General features: G+C 46.1%; 1 protein-coding gene across 3 annotated transcripts in view; it reads left to right on the top strand.

Annotated features, from left to right (window-relative positions):
• Nucleotides 1–297: 297 nt before the first annotated feature.
• FAM184B (family with sequence similarity 184 member B) overlaps nt 298–15090 on the top strand; it is a 69052-nt gene continuing 54259 nt past the window's right edge. For 2 of the 3 annotated variants that reach the window (XM_081925560.1, XM_081925561.1), the window contains exon 1: nt 298–1035. In XM_081925560.1, coding sequence (XP_081781686.1) covers nt 895–1035 — 141 coding nt within the window. In that variant the 5' untranslated portion in view covers nt 298–894. The remainder of the gene's footprint in view (nt 1036–15090) is intronic. The other variant, XM_081925559.1, reaches the window with a different exon arrangement.

Genomic DNA, 15090 nt, shown 5'->3' on the forward strand with positions numbered 1-15090 from the left:
CCGGTGTACAGCTCCTGCCGGAGCGGTACCTATTTATCTACTTGCACCTTGACGTGCTTTCAAACTGCTAGGTTGGCAGGAGCTGGGTCTGAGCAACGGGAGCTCACCCCGTCGTGGGGATTCGAACCGCCGACCTTCTGATCGGCAAGTCCTAGGCTCTGTGACCCACAGCGCCACCCGCGTCCCATCCACCAATTGGTAGCCAAGCCCCAAACCCAAAGTCTCATTTGGCTGCATTTTGGCTTGCCTGCTGCTGAAAGTGTCTCTCCCCTGCGCTATTAAAGTGATGGGATCATTTGCTGCCAGAAGTTGCGCAGGAGCTTCCGAGGAGGCAGAAAAGGCGAGTGCATCACCGAGCCGTAGGCAACCTCGGCGCGCGGAGGCGTTGAAGAAGAGGTGCTGCTGGGAACCCAAGCGGGGTGGGCAGGATCCTGGCTCGCCCTGGACGTCTCCGCCCGGTCACCGTCGAAGCGGGACGCTGCGCCAGACAAACTCACTCTCTCCCAGGTTTAATCCGGCGCGGCTGCATCCTTTTTTCGCTCCTTCTTCTCCGGGGGCGGGCAAGCGGCTCTGGCGTCTCCGCCAGGGAATGCGCAGCATCCCGCCCGCGTGGTCTCATCTCTCGGGGGCGGAGGCCGATCCCTTCGCCGAGAGGGGAGGGCCATGATCAACGGGCGGAGGAGTGGGCGCGCGCGCGTGGGGTGCTCGCCTTCTCCTTGCGCGCGGCTTCCTTGTGTTGTGGATCGGGCGCAGCAGGGAAGCTTAGCCGGCATGCGAGGCGCAATTGGAAATTGAGGGCTCCCCGTGTTTCTTCTATTTTCTAGCTAGAGAGGGAAGGCAGTGGGGGGGGGGGCACGACAAGGCGGTCGCAGCACGCGGAGATATTTTTCCCCGATGGCTTCCGGCGCCAGCCAAATCCCCCAGCCCCGGACTTGCAACGGGGCTCCGGGAGCGCGTCCTGCGCGCAGCGCGTCGGAGGAAAGCGACCCGGACCTGCAGGTGAAAATGTGCAAGAAGATCGCCCAGCTCACCAAGGTAAAATAAATAAATACAATACAATATGGGGTGTGGGTGGGTGCTGAGGGTTGCTGGCAGCTGCTGCTGCAGGCAAGGAGAAGTTTACGCGTGCTTTTCATCTCCCAACGAAGGGAAACGCCTAGAAACTTTCGTTTCCGTCGGGAGAGCGCGAGACTCTCCATCGCAGGGTCGTGGGTTCGAGAGACAGAGAGGGATCTTTGCATGGCAGTGGGTTGGACAGATGACCCCAGGGGTACCCTCCCCAAACTCTCTCCCAGAGTATTGTGATTTCCCTCTTGGGATGGAAAAGATCGGCCGTCTCTGACGCCTGACCGCCTCCATCCTCTCTAGTCTAGCGATTTAAAACAATGGGGGGAAAACAGCAGCCAGCGCTGGCTGCAGGCTGCATGGTGAAATTAGCCCTGTTTTTAACGACGTGGTGGAGTCGATCTTCAACAAACCGCCAGGGAAGTTTTGCTCTCTCTATTTTTTGCAGTGCTAATATTGGATGTTGCCTGCAAACCTGTAGCTGTCGTGGAGAGAACGGAGAACTTGTCCTTTCAGTCGGGATAAGGGCGCAAATGAGGAAATAGAATGTTTAATAGAAATACAGTGGTACCTCGGGTTAAGAACTTAATTCGTTCCGGAGGTCCGTTCTTAACCTGAAGCACCACTTTAGCTAATGGAGCCTCCTGCTGCTGTTTCGCTCCCGGAGCCTGATTTCTGTTCTCATCCTGAAGCAAAGTACTTAATCCGAGGTAATATTTCTCAGTTAGCGGAGTCTGTAACCTGAAGCGTATGTAACCTGAGGTACCACTGTACTGGAATGCTGCTCAGCTGCGTCTTGTACAGTGGTACCTCGGGTTACATACACTTCAGGTTACAGACTCTGCTAACCCAGAAATAGTATCTCAGGTTAAGAACTTTGCTTTAAGATGAGAACAGAAATCATGCAGCGGCGGCACAGTGGCAGCAGGAGGCCCCATTAGCTAAAGTGGTGCTTCAGGTTAAGAACAGTTTCTGGTTAAGAACAGACCTCTAGAACGAATTAAGTTCTTAACCTGAGGTACCACTGTATTCTGTTCCAGGGTGCAGCAACGGAGTAGGTTTTCAAGGTGGCCACAGGGCTGGCCCACCCAAGGGGCCCGGTGAGGTGACCGCTTCAGGCGGCAGGACCCCTGGGGCAGCAGATCCCAACATCAGTCTTTCTTGTCCACTAATGCCTAATGTAGAGATTTACTCATCCCTTTCTCCCTGGCAGGGAGGGGGCACCATTTTGGGGGTTGTTGCCTCAAGTGCCCAAATGTCTTGGACCGGCCCTGGTGGCAGATGATAGCAGCGAGCTTTCTCAGAGGCTTGGTGAGGGCAGCAGGACAGGCAGAGTGATGCAGCTGTACCTTCTTATTGGCCCAATGCTTGCAGCCTAACACAGTAAAGCACATCAAGAAGTGAATCTTGCGGTGGTGGAGAAGAAAACTTGAGAATTGAAAATATCAGGGTTTTCTCTCGGTGTTTCGGTTTCATTTCGATTTTGCACAATAGATTCTGAGCAGGATTCTGAGCGGTGAGATCTTGTCATCTCCACAGCAACAGTTCTGGTTCTTGGTGGAGAGGAGTTGGTCCTGGGCATAGATACCACTAAATACATAAATTGCCTCACCCTATGTGAATAAAATATGCTATTTTAACACAGGGATTTGGGAGTGTCCTGAAGGAGATGCTACCATTTTAATATGTTGCACTTCTTGCAAGACATTTGTGTCATTCGGTTTTTTTACTGGACATTTAGTTAATATAGTATATTATAGTATATTATAGTGGATAGCCTTCCTCTCTCGAATCATTTTATTTGTTTCCTAGCTCAATGTAAAGTATAATTAATATATCAGTTGTAAAAAAAAAATGTGTTTTCTATCTTTCTTTCTTTTTGCACTGCCCCTCAAATTTATCTACGGTACTTTCCAATTTTTTTAAAAAAATAAATGCTTAGCCTTCCTGTTTCTGCTTAGGATAATATTGCTTGATTATAGTTCATGCTAATAAACTTAATAGATCTGGTTTGTGGGTGGTAGTTTCTGCCTGAATATGGAACTGAACAAGATCAGCACATTTGAAATATTTTGTCAGCCTATCCTTTAATTCTACGCTTACTTGTAGGTTCTAACTCCCGTAAGTGAAATTCAACTGCTCAGTGAACCAGACTAAAGGATACATTTACCATTTGAGATTCCCTTGGGCTTCTTGCATTTTAATAGAAATAGCATTTGTGAGGATGAATATCAGGATTTCAGCATGAAGGAAGAGTGGTTTGACCTTTTCATCCCATACCATCTCCTCTCCAAAAATCCCACATGGGTGCCATTGAAACCTTGTCCCTTCATCTCAGTAGAAAATGAAACATACTTGTCAATTAATTCAGCTATGGATACACAATCTTGCTAACAGCAACCTTGTAGCAAGTGTTTTTATATGCCACATAGCTCTGACCTCCTTACTGAATACAGTTGTATCTTGGAAGTCGAACGGAATCTGTTCTGGAAGTCTGTTTGACTTCCAAAACATTTGGAAACCAAAGAGCAGCTTCTGATTGGCTGCAGGAAGGTCCTGCAGCCAATCAGAAGCCACGGAAGCCCCGTCGGACGTTCGGCTTCCAAAAATAGTTTGCAAACTGGAACAGTCACTTCTGGGTTTGCGGCATTCAGGAGCCAAAACGTTAGAGAACTAAGCTGTTTGAAAACCAAGGTACGACTGTACACATTTTGGTCTGGGTGTGCTAGAAATGGGCCAAAAAAATGTGTTACACTTTTGTAGGCATTTTGATATTCATACCTGCTTAGCTACTTTCCCCCATATCCCATACTCTGCAATTGATGGAACATAGGAAGCTTTTCAGTTATGTTCTACAACATTTAATTACACACAACATATAATTTAGCTGCTTGTGATCAGTTTTAAAAGGAGCTTTTTTCTATTGATGGTCTGTAGGTAGTATGTGACCTGTAATTTCCAGGAGGCTTTTATGTGTGCGCACTCAAAAATGGAGATTCCACTTTCTACACAAGCAACTCTATTCTTAAGTTTAGATTTTGTCATGAATATGCAAAAGCGAAAACACCAAACCTATTTAGATGCTTACGGCTCAGGGATGTGAACATCGCATACTTCTGCGATCTGCTGTTTGTGATTTCCACTCATGCCTTAATAATGACAAACCATGTGTTTTGTGCATGGATAATACACAGTACGTAGAAATGTATACACGAGTGAGTTTTTATACGTTTTCAGAAGACCAAGTATGTGTTTTGTAATAGTTCCATCTATATGCATGGATGCACAAACTTCACACATGAATAAACCTTGATTCTACAGGAAACATGAGCTAAATGGCCAAATACACGGTTAGTTAAAGTTTATAGGTCTGTAAAGAACACATCACCGTTCTAAGGGAAGCAGCTGGATGTGGTGCTTTAAAACACAGAGCTAGAAAGTGCCTAGAGAGTGTGGCCTTTTGACCACCATGTAGCCCTTTCACCACATGCTGTGGTTAAACTAAAGGTAAAGGAACACGGGTGGTGCTGTGGGTTAAACCACAGAGCCTAGGACTTGCTGACCAGAAGGTTGGCAGTTTGAATCCCCACAACGGGGTGAGCTCCCATTGCTCGGTCCCTGCTCCTGCCCACCTAGCTGTTTGAAAGCACGTCAAAGTGCAAGTAGATAAATAGGTACCACTCTGGCGGGAAGGTAAACGGCGTTTCCGTGCGCTGCTCTGGTTCACCAGAAGCATCTTAGTCATGCTGGCCACATGAGCTGGAAGCTGAATAAAGCGAGATGAGTGCCGCAACCCCAGAGTCGGCCATGACTGGACCTTTAAAGGTAAAGGACCCCTGACAGTTAAGTCCAGTTGCAAATGACTCTGGGGTTGTGGCGCTCATCTCGCTTTGCTGGCCAAGGGAGCCAGCATTTGTCCACAGTTTTCTGGGTCATGCTTCCCTGATACTTGATGGGCTGGATACCTGCTGAGAGAGATCCCCAAAAGGAAGGCAATGTGTCCTTCTATGTAGGTTGCGCAGAACTGCGATGTACTTTGTAGGATCCTTGCAATATGCAAGCCTTCCCTCTGTAAAAAACCCACCTGCTAGGCTTTTTGCTAGAATATATGTAAAGGCCTCTGAGATTCCAGGGGAGGAAGGCTGTAATCAGAAATGTCACACAGGATCAGTGACAGCTATTAATAACTACTGATAGGATATTTTAAAAGATGTCAGATTGGCCGGGTGAAGTATTAATTTCATTATAAACCTGCATCCTGGTGTCTCGTTCACCAGACTATAACGCGAGTTTGCAAGCAGATAGCCTAACTCAATGCTTCCATCAGGATGAGTGTGTGTATAAGTTTAGCTAAAGTCATATTTTGTTGTTGTTATGGAGGGACAAAATCTTGGCACTGAAGGCTGAGTAGGGCTGAGGCAGTTAGGGCACCCTTGCCCTGATCCAAATTAGAGCCCTCTTCACGACCACAGCTGCTTTAAAGGGAACAACAGCAGCAACCACACATAGAAAGGCAGTCACATTTGAAACAGCAATGCCATGCCCACCACAAATTATTCCAGAGTAATCGAAACTCTTCATTGCAGCATTTTTTTACCTTCACCTTTCTGAGATTTCCCATGTGATAAAATTTCTTTGTCGACATGGTGCTGGTGCAAAACGAAGTATGTTGTTGTTTAGTCATTTAGTCGTGTCCAACTCTTTGTGACCCCATGGACCAGAGCACGCCAGGCACTCCTGTCTTCCACTGCCTCCCGCAGTTTGGTCAGACTCATGCTGGTAGCTTCGAGAACACTGTCCAACCATCTCGTCCTCTGTCGTCCCCTTCTCCTTGTGCCCTCCATCTTTCCCAACATCAGGGTCTTTTCCAGGGAGTCTTCTCTTCTCATGAGGTGTCCAAAGTATTGGAGCCTCAGCTTCACGATCTGTCCTTCCAGTGAGCACTCAGGGCTGATTTCCTTCAGAATGGATAGGTTTGTACTTCTTGCAGTCTATGGGACTCTCAAGAGTCTCCTCCAGCACCATAATTCAAAAGCATCCATTCTTCGGCGATCAGCCTTCTTTATGGTCCAGCTCTCACTTCCATACATCACTACTGGGAAAACCATAGCTTTAACTATACGGACCTTTGTTGGCAAGGTGATGTCTTTACTTTTTAAGATGCTGTATAGGTTTGTCATTGCTTTTCTCCCAAGAAGCAGGCGTCTTTTAATTTCGTGACTGCTGTCACCATCTGCAGTGTTCATGGAGCCCAAGAAAGTAAGATCTCTCACTGCCTCCATTTCTTCCCCTTCTATTTGCCAGGAGGTGATGGGAAGTATAGAAAGCATAATTCCTGGATGCCAAGTTCCAAGTTTTGGGCAAGAAGTCTTTGGTGAGAGAACTCCAGCAGAAATTTAAAACCCACAAAATATGCATCAAAGCAAAGCATGGAAATATAGGTTGTTAGACCTTTAGAATATGCCCTTCCAAGCTCCTTCCAAAGTTTCCTTTCCCCCCCAGCAAAGGAAAAGACCACAGATTTGATAAGTTAAAAGATGGGTTTACTTACAAACACTCCAAAGGTCAGGTTCATGTGCTTTTCCATACATTAGTAAGAAAGGTTGCACCGGCAGTAAAACGTAGCTTAGTTGAACAGCATGGATGTTGAACTGCCCTGAAACAGTAAGTCCCATGCTCAGGCAAGGAGACTACTGTACGGTGTGTGAGACTAACAGAATCCCTCTTCTGTCTCTTTGGCCCATCCTCAAGTGCAAATATCAAAAGCCAGCAAACTGCTAAGCAGGGCACCTGGGAAGAGAGTAGGAAATGTGTAAAATAAGCCAGTGTGGTGTAGTGGTTAAGAGCGGGGGACTCATAATCTGGTGAACTGGGTTCGATTCCCCGCTCTTCCACATGCAGCTGCTAGGTAACCTTGGGCTAGTCACACTTCTCTGAAGTCTCTCAGCCTCACTCACCTCACAGAGTGTTTGTTGTGGGGGAGGAAGGGAAAGGAGAATTTTAGCCGTTTTGAGACTCCTTAGGGTAGTGATAAAGCAGGATATCAAATCCAAACTACTACTACTACTACTACTATTCTTCTTCTTCTTCTTCTTCTTCTTCTTCTTCTTCTTCTTCTTCTTCTTCTTCTTCTTCTTCTTCTTCTTCTTCACCAGAGCTCCCTGCCCATAATACAGTGGTACCTCAGGTTACAGATGCTTCAGGTTACAGACTCCGCTAATCCAGAAATAGTACCTCGGGTACTATTTGCTTCAGGATGAGAACAGAAATCGTGCAGCGGCGGTGCAGCAGCAGCAGGAGGCCCCATTAGCTAAAGTGGTGCTTCAGGTTAAGAACAGTTTCAGGTTAAGAACGGACCTCTGGAACGACTTAAGTTCTTAACCCGAGGTACCACTGTACCTAGTGGCACTTCCAGGCAGGTGTGTTTTGGGAGACAGGTGCTCCTCATGCTTGCAGCTTTATTAATTAATTTGCAGTATCGCAATCCCCACCCCAATTTAGATCTCCTTTCCCTTGTCTGCTTTTCCTATACCTCCATCTGCCCAAGACTCATTCAGTAGAACTGTGCCACCTTCTGTGAACAACCATCTGTCCAACTGCCAAAACACATAACTGTTGTCAGCAAGCAAGGAAAGCTAAAACTTCTAAAGGAAATGCGCATACACACAGACACACACCCTGCAATTTTCAGGAATAAGCTGGTTAACACGTAAAGCTATCAGTGCAGTAGTACAATATAATCAATAGTGGTAATTGGGGCTGGGCAATAGCCCGTTTTCAACCTCACGATATATTACCGGCTAAATATCTTGATATATCATGTTATATATCTGTGATGGTGGAGGGCCTTGCTGGGCCTCCCTGAGGCAGCAGAAGGTCCCACAGAAGCATGGACCAGGATATTCCTGGATGTTCTTCAGTCTGTGGAATTTTTAACCTACTCCAGGGCAGATTTCAGGACCAGGGCAGCTCCAAGAAATTACAGTGGTACCTCTGGTTGCGAACGGGATCTGTTCCGGAGGCCCATTCGCAACAGGAAAAGAGCGCAACCTGAAGCACCGTATCTGCGCAGGTGCGTGGCACGATTTGGCGCTTGTGCGCATGTGTGAGTGGTGAAGCATGTCAAAGTGCAAGTAGATAAATAGGTACCGCTCCGGCGGGAAAGTAAATGGCGTTTCTGGGCGCTGCTCTGGGGCGCCAGAAGCGGCTTAGTCATGCTGGCCACATGACCCGGAAGCTGTAAACCGGCTCCCTCGGCCAATAAAGCGAGATGAGCACCGTAACCCCAGAGTCGGCCACGACTGGACCTAATGGTCAGGGGTCTTTTTACCTTTACCTTTTACCACTGTATTCTGAAGGTAGGCTTTAATCTTGCGGTTACAGTTTCATTTGTAGAGAAAAGAAGCCTGAGCCGGGCCTTAGACTTTCTACCCTGTGACTTCCATCCTCTGTAAGGATGAGCCACGTGCTGCTGGCTAAGAGCCAGCAGAGAGGAGGATGGCAAAAGAAAAAGATGGCTGCGTGACTAGCCCTTTTATAGGGTCTGCCAGGGTCACGCCCATCTACCTGGCCACACACAGGGGGGCGGAGGCTCCAGAGCAGGAATGAAAGGAAGTCCTCCATGTCTGGAGCAACATTCCCCTGTGTGTCCACTCTGGGCAACAGGAAATGTTGTATTTTACTGCTTCAGTGATGATACGTCCCACACAATCCCAGTCCAATAACCCATGTGTCATCACAGTAGTGGCCGTGAGGAAGCACAGGTGGGCGCCATCGCTCTCCCAGCTTCCCAGCACAGCAGATCACTGGTGCCTCCAGAGAGGGAGAGATGTTGGTGGTTGACCCAATGCAGAACATGGTGGGTGGCACAGAGGGTTAAACCCAACACTACAAGTCCAAGACAAGACACCTTCCATGCATTCACACGTTTCATGCTACACCTGTTTTGACCCTGAGTAAATACTGTATTTTTCGCTCTATAGGACGCACCCAACCATAGGACGCACCTTGTTTTAGAGGGGGAGAACAAGGAAAAAAATTCTCCCCCTCTTTGCTCAGCGCCCCTTCAGCGAAGCGGCAGGAGAAACGGAGCCCCTTCCATTTCTTCTCCCGCTTGGCTGAAGGGGCGCTGTGCAGCTCTCCCTTCTCTGCTAATGCCAGGAGAGTCTTGCTCTCCCGGCTTCAGCAAAAGGAACCCTTCAGGCGGCTATCCCTGAAGCCTGGAGAGCGAGAGGGGTCGGTGCGCACCGACCCCTCTCGCTCTCCAGGCTTCAGCGATAGCAATGCAAAGCCTCCGGAGCGCGGAGGGAGCGCTCCCTCTGCGCTTCGGAGGCTTCGCGTTGCTATTGCTGAAGCCAAGGAGCCTGCATTCGCTCCATAGGATGCACACACAATTCCCCCTTAATTTTTGGAGGGGGAAAAGTGTGTCCTATAGAGCAAAAAATACGGTAGCAGAGGAAGGTGTCAGAAAGCGGAGACAGAGACACAGAGCAGGCAAAGATTGGGGAGAAGACAAGTGTGCTGGCAATATCCATGCACGGACAGGGCCTAGCAGCAGAAGTCTCTGCGCGTGCAGCTGTTTTGAAGGAGGAGCAGAGAAATAAGGGAGCTAATGAAGCTTGAAGCAGCAGGCTGTGCGTTTCCTAGATGAACGGAATCTCAAAAGCAAGTTATCTTTGCCTTTCTCCTGAGCTCTGAATTTCCTTGATTCTTTGGAATACATAATTTATGGACCCATTAGAGAAACCAGTACATGGAAAATGAGATTATCGGTTTTTATTGTGGTTAGAGGAAGTTGCGTGTCAAACTTTGCATGCTGCACTTGAAAAGCTTGGCACCCCAATTCGGCAAAGTGCACCAAGGACCACAGATCACGACTAATCTCCGTTGCATAACACTTGGTGAGTTTAGGTCATAAACATAGAAAACCAAGCCGCGCATCATTTGCATTTTTGATTTTCCTTTGGTCTAGAATAATCGCAAAAATGACAAGTTCTTCCATTTGTTGTGCAAATCCATCTTTTAAGTATCCATGCCCTTACATCCTAAGCCTATTTATTTGAAAACACAATTTGCTTATCTCACTGAATGTTATTTCCAGGTCTGTCAGTATCATAGCTGTCAACGTTTCCCCTTTTTAAAGGGAAATTCCTTATTCCGAATAGGATTCCTCGCAAGAAAAGGGAAAAGTTGACAGCTATGGTCAGTATAATGCAGGATTGCCTTCCAAGGCCACAATTATTTCCACACATGGGCTGCGTACGCAACGCTGGCTTAAAATGCAACTAGGCCATTATTTTTTCCAATTCAGATCAAATCTTGTTTGGGAGAAAACTCATCAAGACGCAGTATTTAATAATATGTCCCTGAAAGCAGCAATCTAAATTTGCCAATATGTGATTGAATCTCACCCAAAAAAGACAGTCCAGAAGTATGCCAAGTTTTATTTACTTAATAAATTTAAACGCCACTTCATAATGTTTAGCTGAGAGCAGTTTACAGTGTAAATTAAAACAGTAAGATATACAACAGAACAATAAAAACAATAATCAATTAACACTATTGAAAGAGCACTGTAAAAACTTCATTTCCAGTGCTTTAAATTAGTTACAGTTTCTCTAATTAATGATTGTTCTGTATTGTTAACTGTCCGGATTCCTTGGAATGGGGTTACTTATTCTTTAGAACAAAAAATAATGCAAAATATTTCAGTTGCCTCTTTTATGGAGCTAATTCTAATCAGCCATTTCCTCTTCAAACTGAACTTTCAGTGAAGTTAACATGTCCATCTCCCAAACCTTAAATTTCCACATATTTATTTTGCTGGTGTGTAGGACAACAAATGATTATCAATACATGTTTAGTTCATCATACAAAAAGGTTTGAGAGCTTCTCTAAGAATTCTTTTGTTCTGACTAAAGGGATGAGTAAAAATACTGTAAATAGGAAATCATCTGGTATTTGTTCTCTTCTAGGATCCTCCAAAAGTGCTTTCACATCATTTACTATATTGTAGTATATTGATCTTTCGAAAGCCTCCTGCAATTACACTTAGAGCTTTCAGTTACCCTTATAAATCAGGTTTATGGTATCCGATACATTTCTGCTTTGCTTCGTGGACCACTTTTGTTCAGTTAATTATACAGGAAATAGAGAATTAAATTTTGTCATTTCAGTTTTGAGCACAAGAACACTAAAAGCTGAAGTGTCACCAAGATATGTGAGACAGAATCTTCTTTTAGAAAGATCAGCAGAGAGACTTCTGTTTTTGTACTCTAAGACTAGGGTTGCCATATGCTCGGAATTTCTTGGACATATCCGGAATACTGCTGTCTCTACCTTGGAGATCTTCCTTTCCCTGCCTCTAACATCAGCCATAAGGGCCACAGGTAGTGCTGTGGGTTAAACCACAAAGCCTAGGACTTGCTGAACAGAAGGTCGGCGGTTTGAATCCCCGCGACGGGGTGAGCTCCTGTTGTTCAGTCCCTTCTCCTGCCCACCTAGCAGTTCGAAAGTACATCAAAGTGCCAGTAGATAAATAGGTACCACTGCGGCAGGAAGGTAAATGGCATTTCCGTGTGCGGCTCTGGTTCGCCAGAAGCAGCTTAGTCATGCTGGCCACATGACCCGAAAGCTGTCTGTGGACAAACGCCAGCTCCCTCGACCAATAAAGCAAGGTGAGCGCTGCAACCCCAGAGTTGTATCAGCCCTTCATCACCTTCCTGTGAGTATCCTCATTAATGGTTTCTTCCTACAACAAGAGGCAGAAAGGAAAGGGAGTGTTGGACTAGATTGGCTCATGTTCAAATCCCCACTCAACGATGATGCGCTCTGAGTGACAGGATGATGAGAGCGCCTCCGCCTTTACTTGTATAGAAAAGTTGCATAGAATTCCTTCTTCTACACAACCTATTTCAGTGTAGAACACAATCCTCTTTTTTCATCTGACCTCCCCATGGGTGTCTATGGCATACCTCCGTCACAAAGGTTGATGAGAGGTTCAGCAAAAAGGATAGCACAGCTTTCCAAACTGTGTGTAGTGACATGTTAGTGTATTCGCTGCAGTGTTTAGGTGTGTTGTGTGAATGCTGCCTGCGCTCCTTCCGGGGCTGGGAAGGGGTTAGTTTAACCTCTAGTTTGGTAGTAAAAGATGCAGGTGGCGCTGTGGGTTAAACCACAGAGCCTAGGACTTGCCGATCAGAAGGTCAGCAGTCCGACTTCCCGCGACGGGGTGAGCTCCCATTGCTCGGTCCCAGCTCCTGCCAACCTAGCAGTTCGAAAGCACGTCAAAGTGCAAGTAGATAAATAGGTACCACTCAAGCGGGAAGGTAAACGGCATTTCTGTACGCTGCTTTTTAAAAAAATTCCCATTTTTTCTGAGCTTTCCAGTCAGCTTTGCCATTTTGGCATAGTGTCATCAGTTTAGCTTGCCATTCCTCTCTGTTAGGGACTCTCTTATTCAATCAATCAAAACTTTATTAGCAAAGCCAACAGGCCACAGCTATACAAAAATTAAAAATAAAATAAGAATAAAAGGAAGATAAGAACAAGCAGAAGGAGGTCCGTCAGATGAACAAGTCTGTCACTCAGATGGTGGCCCTCAATTTCACAGCTCTCTCGATGTACCTCGCGACCTTCTCTGTTATCTGACTATCCGTATCAGATAAGAGAAAAAACAGTGTAATGTCTTGTGAACGGCCGGGGTTGGAGAGAATGAGTGGAGTAATAATCTCATTCCTTAGGTCTTTGTAAAGGGGGCAGGATAGGAGGACGTGGGACACTGTTGCCGTGTTACCATCTCCACATGGGCAGAGTCGTTTTTCAAATGGAGTCTTTTGGTAACGACCTTCGAGTACGGCAGAAGGAAGAACATCCCATCTAGCCAATGTAAAGGCACGTCTGTATTTTGGGATGGTTAATTTAAACAAATATGAAGCTGGAAAGTCAAAATGGGAAGGGGGAAAGTAGGTATACCATGGGCACAGTTTCTTTAAGATAGTCAGGTTGTTTTGCCGTTCAATGTCTTTCAGGCGCTGGCCTATTAGACTCTTTGCTTTAATGAGGCCCATTGATAGTAGGGACTGCGAATGCAGACCGCATGTAAGGAGTTTTTGATGCACAGTTTTGAACCACTTGCTTTTGTGAGGGTCTTGCATTACTAGAGGCAGTAGACCGGGTGGATTTAGATTAAGACGAAGCCAGTAGTTGAGTGTTCTTTGCCAGGTCTGAGTTTCTACAGATGGAAGGCAGGCCTCGAGTCGTAATGCTGCGTTTGGAACACAGGAGGGGACGCCGAATATCTGCCTTAGGAATTTAGACTGAACAGTTTCAAGACTGGAGCAGTGGTTCCCCGTCCAGATTTGTGCCCCATACAGTAACTGCGCCAGAGGTTTTGCTTGAAAAACTTCAAAGGCTGCTGGGATGTATCTGCCCCCCTTCGTGTAAAAGAAGCGGGACAGCATCTTAATACTTTGAGTTGCTTTTTCTTTGACATATTTTTGATGGACATCCCAGGACCCGGTCGACTGGAAAACGATACTCAGATATTTGAAGGCTTTAACCTGTTCAATTGTCTGGTTATCCATCCTCCAGCTGTACTGTCTGCATTTCCTTGCAAAAACCATGATTTTGGTTTTCTGATAGTTTATTGCCAGTTGCTCTCTCCTACAGTATGCTGAAAATTCACCTATGAGCCTATTTAAGCCTATTCTTGTTCGGGATAGGAGTATCGCATCATCAGCATACAAAAGCACTGATATTGATTTGTCAGCCAGTTTGGGGGCATGGAAGTCCGGAGATGACAAACAGTTAACCATATCATTGATGTAAAAGTTGAATAGAACTGGGGCCAGGATGCAACCTTGCTTGACCCCCTTGCTGACAGGAACTGGCCATTTAACGAAGTTCTTACATACAGCACCGTGTCTTTATATAAACAGCTGATCAGAAATAATAGTCTTTTGTCTATACTTGATGTGCTCAATTTATCCCAGAGTCTTGCACGTGGAATTGAGTCGAAAGCAGCCTTTAGATCGATAAAGGCTGCGTATAGCACCCCACGGGATTTTTTGGCATATTTGTCAATTAAATAGGCTAGGGTGAAGCAATGGTCTATGGTGGATCTGCCTTGCCTGAAACCCGCTTGCTCTTCCGCTAGAATAGCTTCAGTTTCCAGCCAGCTAGTTAGCTTAATATAAAGATGTTTGGCATATAGTTTGCTGGGTATAGGCAGAAGGCTGATTGGTCTATAACTCGCCGGGTCTGGCATAGGTCCTTTTTTATAGATTGGAATAACTATTGCCTCTGTCCAACCATCTGGGAGTAAACCCGTTGAGTCAATCCAAGAAAATAGAGACGCCAGCAGGGGGGCCCACCAGCCAATGTTGGACTTCAGAAGTTCGGCAGGGATGTAATCATTCCCTGGGGCCTTATTGTTCTTTAATTGTGCGATTAAGTTCTCAACTTCCTTTACAGTTACTGGTGGCCAATGAGGTAGGTCCTCCAATTGGATGCATAGTTTGTAGTGTTGGGCTTCCTGGTCATAGAACAAAGATTGAAAATGGCGCAACCACTCCATTGATTCCACTGTACAGATGGAATTAGTGCGCTCCTGGTCCAGTAGACCAGATATGGTTCGCCAAAAGCAAGTAGTATCTTTCTCGTGCGATGCCTTAACCAAACTTTGCCATGCGGCTCGTTCAGCTTCCAATTTCTTTCTCCTTAATAATTGTTTGTAAGACCGTCTCAGATAAATATAAGCATTAAGTAGGATGGCAGTCCCTGATTTCCTATATCTCTGGTAGGCTGTTCTCGTTTGTCTCCTTGTTTGCCTGCACTCCAGGTCAAACCAGCTAGCTCCGTCCTTTGCCCTCTTTGTAGCGGAGCTATGTATCACTGTTGTTAAATGGGATTTCAGTCTTTCCAAAAGTAATTTAAAGCGTTCCATAATCGCATCTACTGAATTGCCTGTCACAATAGCGGAGCGAATAAGCTTTAACTCCGCTGACTGAAGGAGGAGGGTTAGAT

The sequence above is a fragment of the Podarcis melisellensis genome (assembly GCF_964234715.1).
Source record: "Podarcis melisellensis genome assembly, chromosome: 9".
In the NCBI taxonomy this organism is placed as follows: Eukaryota; Metazoa; Chordata; class Lepidosauria; order Squamata; family Lacertidae; genus Podarcis; species Podarcis melisellensis.